At 43.2% G+C, this 24,234-nt stretch overlaps 1 protein-coding gene across 3 annotated transcripts in view; it reads right to left on the bottom strand.

The window, feature by feature from the left end:
• Positions 1 to 24,234, bottom strand: part of PRELID3A (PRELI domain containing 3A) — a 73,637-nt gene that overhangs the window by 46,478 nt on the left and 2,925 nt on the right. For all 3 annotated transcript variants that reach the window (XM_064294748.1, XM_010586869.2, XM_023544003.2), the window contains exons 2-5: positions 3,864 to 4,032; positions 2,929 to 3,018; positions 518 to 588; positions 328 to 430 (exon numbers count right to left, since the gene is read on the bottom strand). In XM_064294748.1, the coding sequence (XP_064150818.1) occupies positions 328 to 430; positions 518 to 588; positions 2,929 to 3,018; positions 3,864 to 4,032 (433 nt within the window). The remainder of the gene's footprint in view (positions 1 to 327; positions 431 to 517; positions 589 to 2,928; positions 3,019 to 3,863; positions 4,033 to 24,234) is intronic.

Below are 24,234 nucleotides of genomic sequence, written 5' to 3'. Positions count from 1 at the left end.
ATGTAGGGTTCGTGTGTTTGTTTTGTTGAGCCCACGATATTTCAGCTCTTTGAAGTGATAGTTGTTCCATATTTACTCCATACTTTCCCTAATAAGAAAAATACCATGGTGGCTCCCTTGGCTTCCAGGCGCACTTTCCACTCAGACCTGAGCCAGCCTTTCCCCACCGCTAGTTCTGAATGTAGCCATAGAAAATGCAGTGGCATTAAGAACTCAGCTAAAGAAGGAGAGCCCAGCCCTCAGTAGGATTTCTGAGACTAAGAATTTCACCCACTTAATCTGGCACACAACAACTACACACACAGGCCCCTGGAATGAGACACATACCTTCTTCGCATTGGACGATATTGTGTTGGCCATTAAACTTTCTAAATAGCTGCCTAGGCTAATGCCCTTCACCGTGATGATGGCTTCTTGGGTGAGCACAGTCCTGCAGAAGGAAGAGCAAAAAGTAGAGGCTAATGGGCCTGCCCTGGCCCTCAGACTTCAGGGGTCAAACCAGGAGGCAATGGCTTACATTCCAGGGTTCTCAGGATGGGGAGTGTACACCAGCCTCTCATCAACTGACACCAAATTTGTGAGTGTGATCTTGAAAAAAACAGAAACAATGGCTTTAGCTTCTATTTCTCTTCCATTTCTTCCCAAACCATTTATTCAGATGCTTGCATCACAGATTAGTACTTACTGGAACCAGTACAGAACATTTAGGCTCAGGAAGTACCATCACGTAAAGCCCAGACATTTTTTCTTGCTATTGTCACCTACTGCCTTACTTAGTGCTGCTATAACAGAAATATCATAAGTAGGTAGCTTTAAAAAACAGAAATTTACTTTCTCACAGTTTAGGAGGTTAGAAGTCCAAATTAAGGGCATGGGCTCTAGGGAAGGGCATTCTCTCTGTCGATTCTGGGAGAAGGTCCCCATTTCTTTTCCACTTCTGTTCTGGGGTTCCATGGTGATCTCTGTGTGGCTTGGCACCTATCTTCCCCCATCTCTTCTTGCTTTCTGTTTGCTTAATCTACTCTTTTATATCTCAAAAGAGACTGACTTAAAACATAGCCTATATCAACACTGCCCCATTAACATAACAAAGAAAACCCATTCCCAAATGGGATTATAACCTCTACAGGAGTTAGGATTTACAACACATATTTTGAGAGAGAGACACAGTTCAACCCATAACATCTACCTTCTCTCCAACCCTAAAGCCCAAAATGTGAGCAAGGTTCTGACCTGCAAGGTGCTCTCACAAATGGCCAACACCATCAGCAGTTGTAGAAAAGAATGAAATATTCCTCAGTTAGTACCTGGGTAAGTGAGCAAGAAGCTTTCACCCACCCACACGAGCCCCAGTTGTGGGGACAGTCTCCTGAGAGCTCATGTGATGGAACCCTGAGTCTACATACAGACTGCAAGAGCGTGCATACCTTATCTCTTCAAGTACTGCTTCCTGTAAAGAAGCTGACTTCTCACTTCCATTTACAGTATTTCCTATTAAAACCCATTTAAAAGCTAGAGCTCTAGACTAGCACCATCTACCAGGGTTTTCTGTGACAACAGAAATGTTCTATATCTGCATTTCACAACAGGCAGTCGGCAAACACATGTGGCTAAGGAGCTCTTGAAATGTGGCTACTGTGACTGTGAAATGAAATTTATTTTATTTAACTTTAATTCACTAAAGTTTAAATAGCCACATGTGGCTGGTAGCTACCACATTCGACAGTGGAGTTTTAGAATATATCATGTCTAAACCAATCAGCCTGCTTCTTAAGAGCCAATTCCAACAGAAGGCCATCTTTAAAAAAACAAAGTTTAGTCAAAAGCAATATAATCAACAGTTAATAATGATGGCTGAACAACATAATGACCATATTTAATGTCAGGATACATGAATTATACCAAATGCTGTACTTTATAAACCTTATTTCCCGTCATTAATCCTCATATCAATACTGAGTTGTTTTTTTTTAATTTCGATAAGGAACTTAAGACTCAGAAAAGGTAAGTGACTTACTCAAAGCCACACATCCATCAAGTGATAGTCCCAGAATTTAAACACAAGTCGGTCCTAACTCCATTTCCTTTCTACTTGAGAGTGTAAACGGTCCCTCCCTACTGACCGCTGAGCTTTTCCTGAAGGTGGAAGTGGGGTTTTCCAAGTAAAGGACTTCCCAGACAGAGAACATGATACATAAATTGTCAGGAATGGAAAGGGGACTGGCTTCTCCAAGGGCACCTGAAAGACTCCCTGTACCTTTACGGGGTGAGAGAAGGGGGCTAAGTCGGGAAGGCAGGCCATAGGCAAAATCCTGTATTAATCCTGTACTAAGGAGTTTGGTCTTTATCTAGTAATCAGTTCAGAGCTTAATCTTTCGGCAGGAAGAATCTGTGAGCTGAGCAGAGGATGGACTAGTAGAGAGACTAATAGCACAGACAATAGAGGCTATTGCTCTAAGCTGAGCTGGTGGTTTTCAAAGTGAGTTCCACGGATTTCTTAGAGGCTCAAAGATGCTTCAGTGACCCCTTCAGGGGAAGGAAAGTGAGTGACCTCAAGGACTCCCCCTGCCCCTTTTTACCCAGAGCAGGTCTGCCTTTAGTTGTTTTAAACACTGGGCTTCCTCTGCTGGAAGTCAGGCCAGTGGTGGGAGCTCCTGGGTGCTGGTCATGTCCCAGCTTTTTATCAGCCTGCTGGTTACACAGGTGTGTTCCGCTTGTGACAATTCATCATTATATGCATTTTTCTAGATCTTTATTACACTTGAATAAAAAGACAAATAAAATACTGCTAAATAAATCTTGCCTTTCCATTAAATATTAAAAAAATCACTGAGACCAAAGGGGAACTGGAAATAAAAGTAAAGGAAGGCATTACGCACCATCACCAAGAAATATTAAGCACCTTTCTCGTCTTAGGTCATTGCTTACATTGGTGGAACAAAGTTCCATTTTCTTTTCCACTGGATCCACAACAGAATGTTCTTTGATGTATGTCAAAGTCCTACTGGTTCCCAAAATCTAAAAAACAAAGCAAAAGTAGCTTAGTGTTGTGTCAAAAAGCTTTGTTTCATACCATCAAACACAAAATACTGTTTCATTTACTAATTCATTCATTCATTCATCCAACAAATAATTCAATGGGGATACAACAATGTACAAACAGACAAAATCTTTGTCTTCAGGGTACTTCCATCCTAGTGGGTGAGAGAGACGTTAAACAAATGAGTGACCTCTAGCTGAGTTTGAGACAGTAGTAGGTACTCTGACAAACACAAAAGCAGGTAACAGCCTGGGGTGAAGGGAGTACTACTTTAGATGGGGAAAGCCCCTCTGCCAACGGGACTTTTGAGTCAAGTTCTAGGGTACAGCATGTCAGGCCAAGAGGACATCCGACCCAAGGCCCTGAAGCAGAAGCCCACGTGCTGTGTTTGTGGAGCAGGGGACAGCCAAGGCCGCAGGGAGGGGAAAACAGGCAGAGACAAGGACAAAGTCAAGACCACTTGTAGTTCAATGGACCATGTAAAGACTCTGGACTCAAGTTGAGAGGAAGTCAACAGCGTGTTCTGGGCAAGGAGAAGTCATCAGCAGATTTACATTTGAAAACGAGCCCTCTGGCAGTTTTGTGGAGAGAGGCAGAAGGGAGGGTTTAGATGGTGGCTTGAGCTAAGGTTGAGGGTGACGGGAGGGTTAAAACTTAGTGGGATTCGAGACATATTTTGAAGCAGAGGGATGGATGACTAAATGAAGTTTACAGAGAAACAAATCAACACTTGAGTTCCCAGAATTGTGACTGGGAGCTCCAGGCAAAGGTGGTTATTTCCCGTAGGTAGAACTGAGCAGAGAGCATGCAGCCTGGGGCTCACCGCTTTCACCAGCATGGGCAGCCCCCACTCAGTACTCAGCAGGCGGTGGCTGTGAAGCCGGCCACGGCAGTCCACAGTCCGCTCCAAGACATCCACTCCCACAACGCAAGGATTCATCGGATTTGGATACTTCCTCATGGCAGCCTTGATGACCGTGTCCCAGGGGTGGCTGGTGGGAGAAACACAATCAGCCAGCATAAACAATCCATCCTTGAGATCTGCAAACTGCCAGACTGTGTGGGAGTCAAGATGCCTAGGCTCCTGAGTGGCAATAAAATCCACATCAGTGCTTTTATTAAAAGGCTTTTCTTTCGGTTTTAATTGAAGGTACATTAAAACGAATATATACATGGAGTACAGCTCTAGTCCGAAGTCCCGTGTATGCCCCGCCTGGCCAGACCACAAGCAATTACAAGGCTTTGCCTGGCAGGCTTCAGGAGGAAGCTGCCCTCCCCACACCAGACTTAGTGCCCAGCTGGTGCGTGGCAGTCTCTGGAGGGAGCTGCAGAGAAGGACTCAGCCCTGCTCTCACCCCAGCGGCCACACTGACCTGCACTGCCAGCTCAGGCACATTGATTGGGGGACCTGGCTAATGCACTTTTCTCCACTTCGTCTTGGTACTTTTCCACTCCTGCCCACCCCTATCCTTTCCGCAGATCACCAGTCCATAAAGGAGCAGGAGCCTTGTATTCAAAGCTCCTTGGCAGTGAAACCTTCTCCTCCTCTATGCTGAATCCATCTGATCCTCGCAGGTAAGGTACAGTTCTGTAGAGAAAATGGAACACTGGGGAGCCAGCGCCCTTCTCTTTCGCCTCTTGCCTGCACGCCTGCAGTAAGTGAATAAAGCCTTGGTTGTTAGCTTCAGTTTGGCTCATTGTCCTAATCGACCACTTCCACACTTGGCAGCTTGACAAACCGGTACAGCGAGCGTGGTTAGTCAACTGAGCATGATGCTGTTCCACAGTAGCAGAAAGCACTCTGCCAGTGGGGCTCGGGGAGTGCTCACAGCCGTTTACAGAAATTTTTTGGTTCCACGGGCGACCAGTGGCCCTTCGGTTTAGCCCCAACTTCCCAGCTGGGCTCACCCGGTGGCTCAGATTAAAGATTCAAGGCCTAAGAAAACTAGGGAAGCAGTCCTTTAGCCACTGCTCAGCTGTCCGATGATAGGACCCAGGTCACAGGCGTCATGAGCTGAGTGTAAACAACCCAGCAAGGTCCCTGGCACTGATAAACGCCCTGCCATACAGTGAGTTCTTTAAGCTCCAGTGAAAAGGAAAGTAGACCCCTTTGGGATCGCTTTGCACGGTGGCCTGAAGAGACCTTAGAAACCTGGCTAGTTCACCTCCACAATAAATGTGGTAATCCTGCTACGCTTGCTGAGGGACAGTGGCAACGTGTGGGGCATTACTACAGACCTCTTCCGTCACAGTGCCCTGACAGAAGCCACCGCCATGACAGCTGAGCACAGCATCGGTGGAGTTGGGTGATGCTCCCTCCATGCTGCCTGGTGGCTAGACGGCTGCATTTGCTCAGCCACTGTGGCATTACAGGGGTGACCATTCACATGGCTCTCAGAGCCTCCTGCCTCAAACACTGACCAACAGAGAAAGACTGGCATAAAGGTGGCAACCGCCACCCCTGCCAGACTCCCTCACTGTGCCCTGTAGTGCTGGGCATGGGGGGAGAGGGGGCTCTTCCCATCCACTGTAGCCTCAATAGGGTGTGGGCAGTGATGGCCTCTGTGACTGACACAATGCTATAGTGCCGCCCTTGTTGCTGACAGTGCCTGACATTGTGACTGTTACAGAGGCTAGTGCCCAAGCTGAGGAAACTTGGTATGCAGCAACTGACAGAGCAAATGCCTTTCTCAGCATCCCTGCCCAACCAGTGATCAGGATCAGTTTGCCTTCATATGAAATGGGTTACAAAAAAATAAAGCCAAACTTGTTACTGTCAAAGATTGTGACTCGTGGCAACCCCATCGGTTACAGAGTAGAACTGCCTCACAGGGTTTTTTTGGGCTGTAATCTTTACAGAAGCAGATTACCAGGCCTTTGTTCTGTGGGGCCGCCGAGTGAATTCAAACCACCAACCTTTAGTTAGTAGTCAAGTGCAAACCACCTGTGCCACCCAGGGACCTGAGTTGTAAAAAGAGCAGATTAGACACAGAAGCAAGGAAAAAGTGGGACGAGAGATAGCTGTCACCTGATGATCCCCAAGGAACTGAGGAAGGTGGGGCTACAGAAACCAAGACAAGGACCTTCCCCCGATCTGACAGAGAGCCTTTCCCTTGAGCCAGTGTCCTGATTTGGACTTCTAGCCTCCTGCACTATGGGCAAATAACTTTCTGCTTTTTGAAGCCACCCACTTATGGTATTTCTATTAAAAAAAAAAAAAATTTTTTTTCTATTACAGCAGCACAAAGGAACTAAGACACCTGGCGACCTGCCATCGATGGGTAGGCCATGATCTGGAAAAAGTCCTGCTTCCACTATATTGATGATGTCCTCCCAGTGGGTCCAGACAAAGGCATCACCTAACAAGGACTGGACACCCTGATGACCCACATGGGGCAACACAGCTGGGCCATTATCACAGGGAAGGTACTGGGACCCAGTACCCAAGAGTCTTAGTCATCTAGTGCTGCTATAACAGAAATACTACAAGTGGGTGGCTTTAACAAACAGAAACGTATTTTCTCACAGTTTAGGAGGCTTGAAGTCCAAATTCAGTGCACTGACTCTAAGAGAAGGCTATCTCTCTCTATTGGTTCTGGAGGAAGGTCCTAGATGCTTTTCAGCTTTTGCTCCTGGGTGATCTTCATGTAGCTTGGCATCTCTCTTCCCCCACTGCTGCTACTTCCTTGCTTAATCTTTTTTTTTTTTTTAATTGTGCTTTCAGTCAGTTTACAAATCAAGTCAGTCTCTCATACAAAAATTCATATATGCCTTGCTATGTACTCCTAGTTGCTCTCCCTCTAATGAGACATCATACTCCTTCTCTCCACCCTGTATTTCCGTGTCCATTCAGCCAGCTTCTGTCCTCCTCTGCCTTCTCATCTCCTCTCCAGACAGGAGCTGCCCACATAGTCTCATGTATGTACTTAAGCCAAGAAGCTTACTCCTCACCAGTATCGTTTTCTATCTTATACTCCAGTCCAGCCCATGTCTGAAGAGTCGGCTTTGGGAATGGTTCCTGCCTTGGGATAACAGAAGGTCTGGGGCCGGTGACCTCTGGGGTCCTTCTAGTCTCAGTCAGACCACTAAGTCCAGTTCTTTCACGAGAATTTGAAGTCTGCATCCAACTGCTCTCTTGATCCATCAGGGATTCTCTGTTGTGTTGCCTGTCAGGGCAGTCATTGGTTGTAGCCAGGCACCATCTAGTTCTTCTGGTCTCAGACTGATGTAGTCTCTGGTTTATGTGGCCCTTTCTGTCTCTTGGCCTCATGATTACCTTGTGTCTTTGGTGTTCTTCGTTCTCCTTTCCTCCATGGGGGTTGAGATGAGTTGATGCATCTTAGGTGGCCACCTGCTAACGTTTAAGACCCCAGACGCCACTGTACAAAATGGGATGCAGAATATTGTCTTAATAGATTTTATTATGCCAGTTGACCTCGATTTCACCTGAAACCATAGTCCCCAAACCCCCGCCTCTGCTACGCTGTCCTTCGAAGTGTTCAGTTTATTCAGCAAACTTCTTTGCTTCTGGTTTAGTCGTTTTCCTGAACTCTCCTGTATTGTGTATTGTCTTTCCCTTCACCTAAAATAGTTCTTATCTACTGCCTAATTAGTGAAAACCCCTCTCCCTCTCCCCCTCCCTCCCCACTCTCGTAACCATCAAAGAATATTTTCTTCTCTGTTTAAACTATTTTTCCAGTTCTTGTAACAGTGGTCTTATACAATATTTGTACTTTTGCAACTAATTTCACTCAGCATAATGCCTTCCAGTTTCTTCCATGTTAGGAAATGTTTCACGGATTCATCATTGTTCTTTATTGATGTGCAGTATTCCATTGTAAAAATATACCACGATTTATTTATCCATTCATCCGTTGATGGGCAACTTTGTTGCTTCCATCTTTTTGCTAGTGTAAACAGTGCTACAATGAACATTGGTGTGCATATATCTGTTTGTGTATAGGCTCTTATTTCTCTAAGATGTAGTCCAAGGAGTAGGACTACTGGATCACATGGTAGTTCTACTTCTAGCTTTTTAAGGATGTGCCAAATCAATTTCCAAAGTGGTTGCACCATTTTACATTCCCACCAGCAGTTATAAGTGTTCCAGTCTCTCCACAACCTCGCCAATTTTATTATTTTGTGTTTTTTTGGATTAACGCCAGCCTTGTTGGAGTGAGATGGTATCTCATTGCAGTTTTGCTTTGCATTTCTCTAATGGCTAATGATTGTGGTGAGCGTTTCCTCATGTATCTGTCAGCTGCCTGAATGTCTTCTTTAGTGAAGTGTCTGTTCATATCCTTGGCCCATTTTTTCATTGGGTTATTTGTCTTTTTGTTGTCCAATTTTTGCAGTATCATGTAGATTTTAGAGATCAGCTGCTGATCAGAAACGTCATAGCTAAAAACTTTTTCCCAATCTGTAGGTAATCTTTTTACTCATTTGGTGAAGACTTTGTATGGGCACAGGTGTTTGATTTTCAGGAGCTCCCAGGTATCTAGTTTTTCTTCTGGTGCTTGTGCCTTAGTAGTAATGTCTTTTGTACTGTTTATGCCATGTATTAGGGCTCCTAGCATTGTCTCTATTTTTTCTTCCATGATCTTTATCATTTAAATTTTATATTTAGGTCTTCGATCCATTTGGAGTTAGTTTTTGTGCATGGTGTGAGGTATGGGTCTTATTTCATTTTTTTCACAGATGGATATCCAGTTATGCCAGGACCATTTGTTAAAGAGACTGTCTTTTCCCCATTTAACTGACTTTGGACCTTGTCAAACATCAGCTGCTCATATGTGGATGGATTTATGTCTAGATTCTCAATCCTGTTCCGTTGGTCTATGTAACTGTTGTTGTACCAGGACCAGGCTGTTTTGACTACTGTGGCAGTATAATAGGTTCTAAAATCAGGCAGTGTGAGGCCTCCCACTTTGTTCTTCTTTTTCAGTAATGTTTTTTTTTTTACTTACATGGGGCCTCTTTCCCTGCCATATGAAGTTGGTGATTTGTTACTCTATCTCATTAAAAAATGTGGTTGGAATCTGGATCAGAATTGAATTGTATCTATAAGTCGCTTTTGGTAGAATAGACATTTTTACAATGTTGAGTCTTCTGATCCATGAGCAAGGTATGTGTTCCCATTTATGTAGGTCTCTTTTGGTTTCTTGCAGTAGTGTCTTGTAGTTTTCTTTGTATAAATCTTTTATGTCTCTGGTTAGATTTATTCTTAAGTATTTTATTTTCTTGGGGGCTAGTGTAAATGGTATTGATTTGGTGATTTGCTCTTCCATGTTCTCTTTGTTGGTGTAGAGGAATGCAACTGATTTTCGTATGTTTATCTTGTATCCTGATGCTCTGCTGAACTCTTCTATTAGTTTCAGTAGTTTTCTTCAGGATTCTTTAGGGTTTTCTGTATATAAGATCATGTCGTCTGCAAATACAGATACTTGTACTTCTTCCTTACCAATCTGGATGCCCTTTATTTCTTTATCTAGCCTAATTGCTCTGGCTAGGTGATAAAGGACATCCTTTTCTGGTTCCCTTTCTCGAGAAGAATATTTTCAGATTCTCTCCATTTAGGATGATGCTGGCTGTTGACTTTGTATAAATGCCCTTTATTATGTTGAGGAACTTCCCTTCTATTCTGATTTTGCTGAGAGTTATTATCATGAATGGGTGTTGAACTTTGTCAAATGCCTTTTCTGCATCAACTGATAAGATCACGTGGTTCTTCTATTTTATTTATATGATGAATTACATTAATTGTTTTTCTAATGTTGAACCATCCCTGCATACCTGGTATGAATCCCACTTAGTCATGGTGAATTATTTTTTGATATGTTGTTGAATTCTATTGGCTAGAATTTTGTTGAGGATTTTTGCATCTAAGGGATATAGGTCTGTAATTTTCTTTTGGTGGTGTCTTTACCTGGTTGTGGGATGCTGGCTTCATAGAATGAGTTTGGGAGTATTCCATCTTTTTCTATGCTCTAAAATATCTTTAGTAGTCGTGGTGTTAACTCTTCTCTGAAAGTTTGGTAGAACTCTGCAGTGAAGCCGTCACGGCCAGGGATTTTTTTGATGTTTTTTGGAGTTTTTAATTACCTTTTCAATCTCCTCTTTTGTTATGGTTTATTCAGTTGTTCTACCTCTGTTTGTGTTAGTTTAGGTAGGTAGTGTGTTTCTAGAAATTCATCCATTTCTTCTCCTGTTTTTCTGTTGTCAGTTTAGCCAATGACTTATCGATTTTGTTAATTTTTTTGAGAACTAGCTTTTGGTCTTGTTAACACTTTCACTTGTTTTTCTGTTCTCTATTTCATTTAGTTCAGTTTTTTTTTTTTGTTGGGAGTTTTTTGATTATCTTTTCATTCTCTTGTTATCGGTCTATTTAGTTGTTCTACCTCTTTTTTACCTCTGCTTGTGTTAGTTTAGGTAGGTAGTGTGTTTCTAGGAATTCATCCATTTCTTCTAGGTTTTCAAATTTGTTTGAGTATAGCTTTTCATAGTATTCTGATATGATTCTTTTAATTTCAGTTGGGTCTGTTGTAACATCGCCCATCTCATTTCTTATTCAGGTTATTTGCTTCCTCTCCTGTTTTTCTTTTGTCAGTTTGATCAGGTGTTTATCAATTTTGTTGATTTTTTCAAAAAACCAACTTTTGGTCTTGTTAATTCTTTCAATTGTTTTTCTATTTCGTATTTCATTTAGTTCAGCTCTAATTTCTATTATTTATTTTCTTCTGGTGCCTGTGGGTTTCTTTTGTTGCTCTCTTTCTATTTGTTCAAGTTGTAGGGATAATTCTTTGATTTTGCCCCTTTATTCTTTTTGTATGTGTGCATTTATTGATATAAATTGGCCTCTGAGCACTGCTTTTGCTGTGTCCCAAAGGTTCTGATAGGAAGTGTTTTCATTCTCATTGGATTTTATGAATTTCTTTATTCCATCCTTAATGTCTTCTATAATTCAGTCTTTTTTGAGTAGGGTATTGTTCAGTTTCCAAGTGTTTGGTTTCTTTTTCCTGCTTGTCCTGTTATTGATTTCCACTTTTATGGCCTTATGGTCAGAGAAGATGCTTTGTAATATTTCAATGTTTTGGATTCTGCTAAGGCTTGCTTTAGGACCTAATACGTGGCCTATTCTAGAGAATGTTCCATGTCCACTAGAAGAGAAAGTATACTTGGTTGCTGTTGGGCGGAGTGTTCTGTATATATCTATGAGGTCAAGTTGGTTGAATATGGCATTTAGATCTTCCATGTGTTTATTGAGCTTCTTTCTGGATGGCCTGTCCTTCACCGAAAGTGGTGTGTTGAAGTCTCCCACTATTACTGTGGAGCTGTCTATCTGAGTTTTCAATCCTGATAGAGTTTGTTTCATGTATCTTGCAGCCCTGTCATTGGGTGCATAAATATTTAATATGGTTATATCTTCTTGGTGTATTGTCCCTTTAATCATTATATAGTGTCCTTCCTTATCCTTTCTGATGGATTTAACTTTAAAGTCTATTTTGTCAGAAATTAATATTGCCACTCCTGCTGTTTTTTGATTATTGTTTGCTTGATGTATTTTTTTCCCCGTCCTTTGAGTTTTAGTTTGTGTCTCTAAGTCTAAGGTGTGTCTCTTGTAGGCAGTATATAGACAGATCTTGTTTTTCAATCCAGTCTGAGACTCTGTCTCTTTATTGGTGCATTTAGTCCATTTACATTCAGGGTAATTATGGATAGGTACGAATTTAGTGCTATCATTTTGATGTCCTTTTTTGTGTGTCGACAGCTTCTTTTTCCCACTTGATTTTATGTGCTGATTAGATTTTCTTTATATATTGTCCTTTCCTCATACTTGTTGTTGTTGATTTTGTTTCTGCTGAGTCTGTATTTTTCCCTTGAATTTTATTTTGATGAGTAGGATTGTTTGCCTCCTTTGTGGTTACGTTATTATTTACCCCTATTTTTCTAAACTTATAAAAAAAAATAACTAACTTTTATTTCTTTGTATCGCTGTATCTTCCTCTCCATATGGAAGGTGTATGATTACATTTCTTAGTCCCTCTTTATTATTTTAATGTTGTCTTCTTTTATATAATAACATCGCTGTTACCATGTGTTGGGCTTTTTTTTTTTTATCTTGTTTTTCTTTTTTTTTTTTTGGATTTCTCCATCTGGGTTGACTTCTGATGGCTCTGCTTAGTGTTCTAGTCTTCAGTTGGTACCTGATATTGATTTTCTAACCAAAGAACTTCCTTTAGTATTTCTTGTTGTTTTGGTTTGGTTTTTACGAATTCTCTCAACTTGTGTTTATGTGGAAATGTCTTAATTTCACCTTCATATTTAAGAGACAGTTTTGATGGATATATGATTCTTGGTAGGCAATTTTTTTCCTTCAATTTTTGAAATATGTCATCCCATTGCCTTCTTGTCTGCATGGTTTCTGCCGAGTAGTCCGAGCTTATTCTTATTGGCTCTCTCTTGTAGGTGACCTTTCTTTTATCCCTCGCTGCTCTTATAATTGTCTCTTTAGCTTTGGTTTTGGCAAGCTTGATTATAATATATCTTGGTGACTTTCTTTTAAGATCTACCTTATGTGGAGTTCGACGAGCATCCTGGATAGATATCTTTTCATTTTTCACAATATCAGGGAAGTTTTCTGCCAACAAATCCTCAACAATTTTCTCTGTGTTTTCTGTTATCCTTCACTGTTCTGGTACTACAATCACTCATAGGTTATTTCTCTTGATAGAGCCCCACATGATTCTTAATGTTTCTTCATTTTTTTAAATTCTTTTATCTGAGTTTTCTTCAAATATATTCGTGCCAAGTGATTTATCTTCAAGCTTAGAAATTCTAGCTTCTACTTGCTCAATTCTGCTCCTCTGACTTTCTATTATCTAATTCTGTAATTTTATTGTTAATCTTCTGAATTTCTGATTGCTGTCTATGGATTTTTCCAGCTTATTAAACTTTTCATTATGTTCCTGTATAATCTTTCGGATTTCTTCAGTTGCTTTATCTGTGTGTTCCTTGGCTTGTTCTGGGTATTGCCTAATATCCTTCCTGATGCCTTGAAGGGTTCTGTATATTAAACTTTCATATTCTGAACCTGGTAATTCCAGGAATGCACTGCCATCTAAAAGATCCCTGCGTTCTTTGTTTTGAGAGCCTGTTGAGGTGATCATGGTCTGTTTCTTTATGTGACTTGATATTGACTGTTTTCTCTGAGCCATCTAGAAGTTATTGTATTAGTTTATGCTTGCTTACTGTGTCATAGGTACTTGCTTTCTTTTGTTTTGGTATACCCCTATGGGTTGCTTGAGTGAGCTAGCTTGATTATTTTCACCTTTGAAGCTCTGGTGTCCTGTCCCCAGCTGGCTACAGCTGTTATCAGGTATATCAGTCTAGGAGTCCATTCAGTTTTCTTGTATGAATTCAGCTCAGGTCTCCAGGTAGCTGATATCAAGTGTGTGGTACAGACTCTGTCCTGCAGTCTTAGAGGGGCAGGGGTGACTGGTGCATATACCCGTATCTGATTGCAGCAGGGGGTCACGCTCTGAACAAGGCAGGGGGCTGAGAACCGACCCCCAGTGTCTCTGAGGGGAACGCGTCTCTGTTCCCTACAGCATGCTGGTGGGTGGGCTCTGCAGAGGGACCATGGGCACCCAAAGTTTTTGTAGTAAGGACTGGGAGGTGCCAGTTATCCCTGGACCCCTGTCGTGGGTGGCTGGGTGATCCAAGTGGAGCCACCAGTCCTTACGTGCCTGTTGTGGGTAGGTGAGGACCCTGTTTAATAGGCAAAGCAATGTCAAACGTCAAACACCCACCTCTCCGCCACACAGCTGAAATTGTTGGAGTCTGCCGACAAGGGCCTATTCTCCCAAAATAGGTCCACATAGGTCCATGCAGAAGGGAAAGATGCTCACGGTCTATGGATGGTTTATGCCTGGACAGGAGCCACTTCTGTCCTGAGCTCCCCTCGTTAATGGAGCTAGCAAATTATCTTTTCCCCTCAGTTGCAAATTTTTTCCTTCCCCAAGGCCGGGAGGACGGCTCCACGTGCTCACCAGGGTCTATCTCAGGCCTAGGGATTCAGCCACTGAAGCTGGCTTGGGGGTGGAGGTGCCTGATAAAATATACGCAAGTACTTAGCTTTTGCCGTGAGCACACTTCTCCTCAGGTTCCAGACGTGTGAGTGGGCTGTGTGGCTGGCTGCTTCTCCCTGAGGAAACTGCAGCCGAACGCTAATCCCAGCCCACTGCTGCTGCCGCCGCCGCAGCCACTCCAGGAACGGTGCCTGAGGGCTCCCTGCGATTCAGGTCCGGTAACTCCTCTCTGCTTCTGAACGGTCTCTTCTTTCCCCTGCCTCTCAGTTCATTGTCTAAGCTTGCCTTCGATGCTCAGGGCTCCCAGCTTGTCACAAATACACTCGTTTCACTTGTTTTTTTTTTTTGGGTCTTTGTTGTAAAGAGGGGTCAACGGAAGAGTCTACCTATTCTGACATTTTGGCTCTGCCTTAATGTTTTTTATGCATAGAAAAGTACAGTATATACTATATATTAAGATAAACGTTTCACTAACTGACATTAGGTAGAAACCATACCTAATTGTTCTAACTTATGTACAAATTTGATTTAAAGACAGACTTAAAAATGGAACTCACTAATAATCTGGGGACTATCTGTACTGCAAAAGTTAGTGAACACATATATAACAAATGACCAATGCAAAATGATACAAAGACTCATTCAAAGTACAAGATGGATCAATGGATAACAAAGTAGAAAAAGTTCACTGATGATGTCAAATCTTACATAGCAACTAACTTTTAAGAGTCTCCCTGGGTGGCACAGTTAAGGACCAGGCTACTAACTGAAAGGTTGGCGGTTAAACCCATACAGAAGTGCCTTGGCAGAAATGCCCAGCAATTTGCTCCAAAAGGTCACAGCCATAAAAACCCTAAGGAACACAGTTCTACTTGGACACACCTGGGGTCACCATAAGTAGGAATCAACGGCAACTGGTTTGTTGGGGTTTGTCTTAGGCTGGGTTCTCTAGAGACACAAAACCAGTAAAGCATTTAAATATATATACAAAGAGTGTCATGGACTGAATTGTGTCCTCCAAAAATATATATCAACTTGGTTAGGCCATGATTCCCAGTATTGTGTGGTTGAGGGCAAAGGGAATGCAGAATGGGTGGTGGAAGGAGGTAGTTCCAAGTACCAGTTACAGCCACATGACCAGTTGAAGAAACAAGGACTGTAATTGTTACGAGTATTTCTGCTTTGTATGTATACATCAAATATTTTTGTTGTCTTCACTTACAAAATATAAGATGTAAATGGGGCTAGTATGTTTTCAGCTTTATGTGTGTTGTATCATGTTAGGTGTAAATATGACTTTGTAATTGTCTTTATTCAGAGACGATGTCTGGTTTAAGGAGATGTGTACAGGTGCCAAATTGACAAGGGGTGGACTGTGATCGTTGAGATTGTGTGTCAACTTGGCTGGGCCATGATTCTCAGTGTTTTGGGGGTTGTACAATGTTGTTGAGATTTGATATGTGATCACCCCCCTGATGGGATCTGCTGTGAGTAGACAATCAGTTGAGGGGGAATTTCCTTGGGCATGTGGCCTACATCAAGTGTGGGCAGTCATTCAGGCAGGGGTTGGAGGCTTTTGCTCGTTCTGGATCCTGCAGCTGGCTCCTGTTTGTTTGACCTCCAGTTCTCGGGACTTGAGCTCACAGCTTACCTGCAGTCTTGCCTGCCGATCTTGGGATTTGTTGATCTGCACAGCCTGTGAGCAAGAGCCCTACTCTCTGGCCTGCTGATCTTGGGTTTACCAGGCCTGTGGCTACGTAAATCAGGAGAAGCCTCATTCATGACCCATATACTTGGGACGTTACAGCCTCTACAACTGTGTGAGCCATTTCCTTGATATAAATCTCTCTCTCTGTCTTAGTCATCTAGTGCTGATGTAACAGAAATACCACAAGTGGATGGCTTTAAAAAAGAGAAATTTATTCTCTCACTGTCTAGTAGGCTACAAGTCCCAATTCTGGATGTCAGCTCCAGGGGAAGGCTTTCTTTCTCTGTTGGCTCTAAAGGAAGGTCCTTGTGATGCATCAGACTCCTTTGGTCTGGGAGCATCTCAGCGCAGGAACCTCAGGTCCAAAGGACGCAGTCTGCTCCTGGAGCTGCTTTCTTGGTGGTATGAGGTCCCCAACTCTCTGCTTGATTCCCTTTCTTTTTATCTCTTGTAAGATAAAAGGTGGTGCAGGCCACACCCCAGGGAAACTCCCTTTACATTGGATCAGGGATGTGGCCTGAGCAAGAGTATTACATTCCACCCTAATCCTCTTTAACCACAGGCAGAGATTATGGTTTATAACACATAGGAAAAATCACAAAATGGAGGACAACCACAAATGGCCTAACCAAGTTGACACATATTTTTGGGGAACACAATTCTATCCATGACACTCTTCTTTATCTCCATTATGTGGTATCAATTCGATTTCCTCTTGGTTATCAGGACCAATCACATGAGCCAGTATGGTAACTCCCTTCTTTGCCTGTTGATCCAGAGGCAAAAGGAGCCCGAAGTGGCCAGGTGGCATGCTTCACTTCCTGTTCAATGGAATCAGTGATGTGTCTCCAGGTGGAAGCATTTGTCCCTTTGGAACTAAGACCTCTAGACCTTCAGAACATAAGGTTGTGAGGACAGGAAGCAAAAATCTTGCAAGTGGGTCACCAGGGGTAATAGCGAGTGGTGCCACTCCCATTTCCACCCCTTGATTCCTGGAACCATGATGGGAGATAAAGCATCATATACTAGACACTCGTTTAAAGCATATACAGCCTACTGGAGAACATTGCCCCAACCCTACACAGCTGGTGCTGTGACTGTGTCTTCAGGGGGCCATCCCATCATTCTAGCAAGCCAGCTGCTTCAGGATGATGGGGAACATGGTACGACCAGTGAATTCCATGAGCATGGGCCCACTGCCACACTTCATTTACTGTGAAGTGAGCTCCTTGATCAGACACAATGCTGTATGGGATACCGTTGATGGTAGATAAGGCATTCTGTAAGTCCACAGATGGTAGTTTTGGCAGAAGCATCAATCTTCATGGCCTGCAGTGGCACTACTCTCCAGCCTGCCGATCTAGGGTTTGCCAGCCCCTGCAGCTACATGGATTGGGAAAATCCTCTTTCTTGTCTGGCAGACTTGGGACATACAGCCTCTAGGGGCCACGTGAGCCATTTCCTTGATATAAATGGTTTTGCTTCTCTGGAGAACCCTGCCTAAGACAGTAACCAATGCCGTAAGTCCATACGAATCAGACTATTCTGTTTACTGCTTTGACTCTGCTGCCCATTATGGTAACCACGCCTACCTTGTCTTTGTCGAACGAGTGCCACCACTGGGCCCCTACCACCAGGGGCTCCAAACAGCCCCATTGTAGTTAGCCATCTTAATTCACTTAGAGCAGTTCCCACTGTCAAATGTGACTTACATAAAATAGCAATCACAGCAGTCTTCAAGGATCCTTGGGGCTCCCTTCACAAATTTATTCCTTACCATTGTGGTAAAAAGTATGTCTTTGGGGCACGCCACGTCTGGGTCTGTGGATCTAACCTGATAAATCCACTATCCACTCTAGCATGCCAATTTCCCTAAGCCTTTGGATACTTTCTACAGTATACCAAGGCAGGTCTGGTACTTCACCTGGATTTAGTGTAGCCCATTGTGTAATCCACACTTCAGCAACCCAACCAAATAAACTATTAGATCCTTTCCTACCCTCTGAAGCTGAAACACTGAATGAAGAACCTGTGCTTAGTGAGCCCATATCAATAAACTCAGACTGATCCATCTTTTATGTTCCTTACGCCATTATCCCACACCCTTAATAGCCATTCCCACCCATATTCCCAGGTTTCTGTTTGGACATATTAGAAAAGTAAAACAGTTCTTTCAGAGTGTAGCATATCTTCTCCTGGGTTACACTTTATTCTTCACGTTTTAGGGCTCGCTGGGACTAAGTCTAGTTATAGCTCTAAAAGCCAAAATTGGTGGGGAAATGTTTTGAGAACATTCAGCATTGTCTTGTAAAGCATCTGCCTCAGGCGACGTTCCACGCCATGACTCAGACAAAGGCGCTTTAGATGCAGTTGGGTTAATCTCATTATATGGGACCGAAGGGGCTAATGGTTCTGTTGGCAGGAGTGATTCGATGGAATTTAGGGGCTCAGTGTCTCCAGCTTCCTGATTATCTGCCCATATGTCCCCACCCCAGGTTTCAGGATCCCATTTCTTCCCAATTAATGCCCTCACTTTAACTTCAGATGCCTCTCGAGTCTGGCAGTTGAGTTGGTGTTATAATTCTGCCCTTCTTACAATAAGACTCTGGGCTTGGTTTTTGGCAATATCACCTCTGTTACTACAAGAAATAAGGCTTTCTTTCAAGGCACAAGTGGAAACTTTGAGGTTGTTTATGCGGCACTTGAGCTTTGACTCTGAAGCCCTGCGCTTATCTCTTTCTTTCACCAGTTCATCCAGTGGAAGCATCATCAACCAGGCAGCTTCCTTATATTTCTCATTATGATACAACTGCAGAAAGGTTATCATACATGCAATCATCCAGAACCTCATCTTTCATCAATACGTGATCTATTGGTGGTGATATTTTGCATGTTTGAATTGCCACCTCACATGGATTAACAGTGCCCTCTTTGCTACTGGAAGGAGAGTCATCGACATCTTTTAAGATTAACCCAGGCTTGAGAACCAATTTAGAAAATTCATCCTTACAATTTTGTTTCTCTAGAGCCACTATCAGTACCAAATGTCTTAGGCTGGATTCTCTAGAGAAGCAAAACCAGTAAAGCATATAAATATATATACAGAGAGAGAGATTTATATCAAGGAAACGGCTCACACAGTTGTAGAGGCTGTAACATCTGAAGTCCATAGGTCAGGAAGGGGGCTTTTCCTGATTCATGTAGCCACAGGGGCTGGTGAACCCAAGATCAGCAGGCTCGAGAGCAGGGCTCTTGCTCTCAGGCTGTGAGGATCGAAGAATCCCAAGATCAGCAGGCAAGATTGCACGTAAACTGCAAGCTCAAGTCCCAATAACCAGAGGTCAGACAAACAGGATCCAGCTGCAGGATCCAGAACGAGCAACAGCCCCTGACCCCTGCCTGAATGACTGCCCACACTTGATGCAGGCCATACACCCAGGCAAACTCCCCCTCAACTGATCGACTACTCACAGCAGATCCCATCAGGGGGGTGATCACATATCAAATCTCAACAGGGAAGTGATCACAACATTATACAACTGCCAAAACACTGAGAATTATGGCTCAGCCAAGTTGATACAAAATTTCAACCATCACAGGGTTCTTTTTTTTTTTTTTTGTAATTTTTAAGAAGCCAGCACTTGTTCTGTTGTAGTAGCAAAGAATATCGACAATTACTTAAAAAGTTTAAAATACTACCTTTTCAAACTACACATCTGTGTGAGGATGGGTTTTATTCATATACTTTAACGAAAACAATATACATATCACAAAAGACAGATACGAAATCAAGCTGTCCTCTATTAAGCCAGACATTATAAAAATTAGCAAAAAATACTGAAAAATGCACTCTTAGTAATTTTCTACGTTTTGGAAAATACAGTTTATGAAAATGTTATTTACATTAAGGTTCTGGTTTGTAATTATTCTTAAATATTTTAAAATTTCTCAACTTTAATTTCTAATATGGTAAATACTGATGGGTATCACCACATAAACAAAAGCTGTTTTGGGGTCCCTGTAGTGAAATGGTGGCGTAGTGGTTAAGTGCTATGGCTGCTAACCAAGAGGTTGGCAGTTGGAATCCACCAGGCACTCCTTGGAAACCCTATGGGGCAGTTCTACTCTGTCCTATAGGGTCACTATGAGTCAGAATTGACTCGAAAGCAGTGGGTTTGATTTTGGTTTTTGGTGGTGAAGTGAGTTCCTTTATATAGCCTTTTGCCTTGGTTCTTTGGAAAAACAATTTGGTTTGATACTTTTTGAATGCTCCTGGGCTGCCACTTGCCATATGATTGTTATGCATCTTCTAACCATAGTCTTTGTAACTCTCACCAAATGACTGGGTGGGACTATGCAAATGAATTGCTTGTGGCCCACCAGAGGGATTAGCTAGCTTGCTAATAATGTAAATAAACTGCATGGCACCCTTGTGGGGGCGGAACCATGCAAACAAGGTGCATACAACCCAAACGAAGGGAATGGTCAGTTTTGCCATCATGATAGGCTTAAAATGAGCCATCTCAGAGGCAGGAAGGAGGAGCTCACCATCATCAAGAAAGAAGGGCCAGGAGTGGAGCACATTCTGTGGACCTGGGATCCTTGTGCTGAGAACGTCCTAGATCCAGGAGACAGAGAAAGAGAGAGCTGTGACACTGAAGACAGCAAGAAGCAGTGGCAGAGAAATGGCCGTGGCAGAGGAAGGAGACTAACAAGAGATGGCGCAGTGGGCTTCCCAGTCCACAGAGCAAGAAAGCTAAGTGCCTTCAGGCAGAAGGCTTGTTGGTAGAGTAAGGTGACTCTCGGCACTTGGTACAGCTAAGTTTGTGGACTCAAGGAGCTAGAGCTGAGTGCATGTGGGCCAAGGCTTACTGGTGGAGTGGGGTGCCTCTGGGAACTTATTGGCAGAGCCAAATGAGCTTTGTAACACTTGCCCGAGCAGGGCAGAGGCCATGCCAAGGCACCAAGAGGCCAAGGACCAAAGGTGTGCCTACAGGCGCAGCTGAGCAGAGGCTGTCCTGATCAAAGAACTATATCCTAAGCACTCCTGATCCTGAATTGCAACCTATTATTTCCCTAATAAGCCCTATAACTGTGAGTATGGTCTGTGAGTTCTGTGTGGTCACTGCAATGAATTATCGAACCCAGCAGAGAAGTAGAGAGTGCTGTGGGAGGGATGGTTGGTGTCGGAATTGGTAGAAAGATTGAAGAGGAGGTATGTTTGACCTCCACCCCACAGCAATCAGCCTTGAGCTTAGGATCTTGATTCTCCTTCCTCCTTGTTACGTTAGAGGAAATCATATGCCTCCTGCCACACAATTTTTAGAGCATTTTGTAGGGAGTGGTCAATACAATATGCAAAGGAAGTGACTATAGTGATGCAAATGAAGTTACTATGGCCTACTATATAAATTCTGTGGAAAAAGACAAAGGAACAGCTCAATATTATCAGTCAGAACAAGGCCAGGGCCAACTGTGGAACAGACCATCAATTGCTCATATGCAAGTTCAAGCTGAAACTGAAGAAAATCAGAGCAAGTCCATGAATTTAGAGACCATCTGAAGAAAAGATCTGGTGCACTGAACACTAGTGACCAACGACCAGACGAGTTGTAGAATGACATCAAGGACATCATACATGAACAAAGCAAGAGGTCACTGAAAAGACAGGAAAGAAAGAAAAGACCAAGATGGATGTCAGAGGAGACTCTGAAACTTGCTCTTGAGCTTCGAGCAGCTAAAGCAAAAGGCAGAATTGATGAAGTAAAAGAATTGAACAGATTTCAGAGGGCGGCTTGAGAAGACAAAGTACTATAATGACATGTGCAAAGAGCTGGAGATGGAAAACCAAAAGGAAAGAATACACTCGGTGTTTCTCAAGCTGAAAGAACTGAAGAAAAATTCAAGCCTCAAGTTCCAGTAGTGAAGGATTCTATGGGGAAAATATTAAAGGACGCAGGAAGCATCAAAAGAAGATAGAAGGAATACACTGAGTCAATATACCAAAAAGAATTAGTCGATGTTCAAACATTTCAAGAGGTGGCATATGATCAGGAACCGATGGGACTGAAGGAAGAAGTCCAAGCTGCTCTGAAGGCATTGCTGAAAAACAAGGTTCCAGAAATTGATGGAATATCAATTGAGATGTTTCAATAAACAGATAAGTGCTGGAGGCGCTCACTCCTCTATCCCAAGAAATATGGAAGACAGCTTCCTGGCCAACTGACTGGAAGAGATCCATATTTATGCCTATCCCCAAGAAAGGTGATCCAACGGAATATGGAAATTATAGAACAATATCATTAATATCACATGCAAGCAAATTTTGCTGAAGATCATTCAAACACAGCTGCAGCAGTATATTGACAGGGAACTGCCAGAAATTCAGGCCGGTTTCAGAAGAGGACGTGGAACCAGGGATATCATTGCTGATGTCAGATGGATCCTGGCTGAAAGCAGAGAATACCAGAAGGAGGTTTACCTGTGTTTTACTGACTGTGTGGATCATAACAAATTATGGATAACATTGTAAAGAATGGGAATTCCAGAACACTTAATTGTGCTCATAAGGAACCTTTACGTAGATCAAGAGGCACTTGTTTGGACAGAACGAGGGGATACTGATTGGTTTAAAGTCAGGAAAAGTATGCGTCAGGGTTGTATTCTTTCATCATACCTATTCAGTCTGTATGCTGAGCAAATAATACGAGAAGCTGGACTATATGAAGAAGAACGGGGCATCAGGATTGAAGGAAGATTCATTAACAACCTGCATTTTGCAGATGACACAACCTCGCTTGCTGAAAGTGAAGAGGACTTGAAGCACTTACTAATGAAGATCAAAGGCCACAGCCTTCAGTATGGATTACACCTCAACAGAAAGAAAATAAAAATCCTCACTACTGGACCAATGAGCAACATCATGATAAACGGAGAAAAGATTGAAGTTGTCAAGGATTTCATTTTACTTGGATCCACAATCAACAGCCATGGAAGCAGCACTCAAGAAATCAAAAGACGCATTGCATTGGGTAAATCTGCTGCAAAGGACCTCTTCAAGGTGTTGAAGAGCAAAAATGTCACCTTGAAGACTAAGGTGCACCTGACCCAAGCCATGGTATTTTTCAACTGCATCATATGCATGTGAAAGCTGGACAATGAATAAGGAAGACTGAAGAAGAACTGACGCCTTTGAATTGTGGTGCTGGCGAAGAATACGGAATATACCATGGAGTGCCGAAAAAACGAACAAATCTGTCTTGGAAGAAGTGCGGCCAGAATGCCCCTTAGAAGCAAGGATAGCGAGACTGAGTCTTACATACTTTGGATGTGTTGTCAGGAGGGATCAGTCCTTGGAGAAGGTCATCATGCTTGTGAGAGTACAGGGTCAGCGGAAAAGAGGAAGACCCTCAACGAGGTGGACTGACACAGTGGCTGCAACAATGAGCTCAAGCATAACAGTGATCGTGAGGATGGCTCAGGACCAGGCAGTGTTTCATTCTGTCGTGCATAGGGTCACTATGAGTCGGAACCGACTTGACGACACCTAACGACAACAACAAACTATGTAAATGAAGTGTCTGTGTCCTTACCAAGAGGAAACTGTTCAGTTGGGAGGGAGATTGCTTGTGGCCCTGATGGGAAGGCCAGTCCTTGAAACTGCCAAGGAGTTTAGGTATATATGCAGCTAAACCCACAGAGGTTTTTCAGACAGGAAGCAAGAGGCAGCAGAAAGAAGAAGAGAGATGCAGAGAGAGGAGGCAAGGACCTGCCTAAAAGAGCTGTAACATGGGTCAAGGGCTGTAACACTGAAGACAGCGAGAGGCCTGGAAGGGACCCTGTGGCACAGTGGGTGGTGATGGCAGAAACCTACTGCTAGGAATGCAGCTAAGAGAGCTGAACAAAGCTGCTACACTGGTTAGGAGCTGGGTCAATTGCCAGTGGAGAGGCTGACGGCAGGAAGGCCAAAGGTAGAGAGGTCTGTACTGAGGGGTCCAGGGGGCCTGTGATAAGGGGCCTGAGAGGAGCCTGTCTTGAGGGGGCCAAGAGGAAGCCTGTACAGTTGAAAAGGGCTGTGCGTGCAGAGAGAAGGGCCTCCTTGCTTGCTCGACCGAGAAGGACTGAGAGAGCTGTCCTGCCCTGAAGAAGGGAAGGACATGCTCTCCACTTTGGCGGAGCCTTCTAGACCTTGCCTACGTGCTTTCTGATCCTGATGCTGAGTTGTACCGTTACTTCCTTAATAAACCATTTAACTATAAGTATGGTCTGTGAGTTCTATGTGACACTGCAATGGATTATTGAGCCTGGAAGAGAAGCAGAGAGTGCTGTGGGAGGGACAGCTGGTATCAGAATTGGTAAAAAGGTTGCAGATGGAGGTACGGCTGACCTACACCTCATAG

Source organism: Loxodonta africana, chromosome 11 (genome assembly GCF_030014295.1).
Source record: "Loxodonta africana isolate mLoxAfr1 chromosome 11, mLoxAfr1.hap2, whole genome shotgun sequence".
NCBI classification, from domain to species: Eukaryota; Metazoa; Chordata; class Mammalia; order Proboscidea; family Elephantidae; genus Loxodonta; species Loxodonta africana.
The sequence above is the reverse complement of the archived record's forward strand: the minus strand, read 5'-3'. Positions and strand labels throughout refer to the sequence as shown.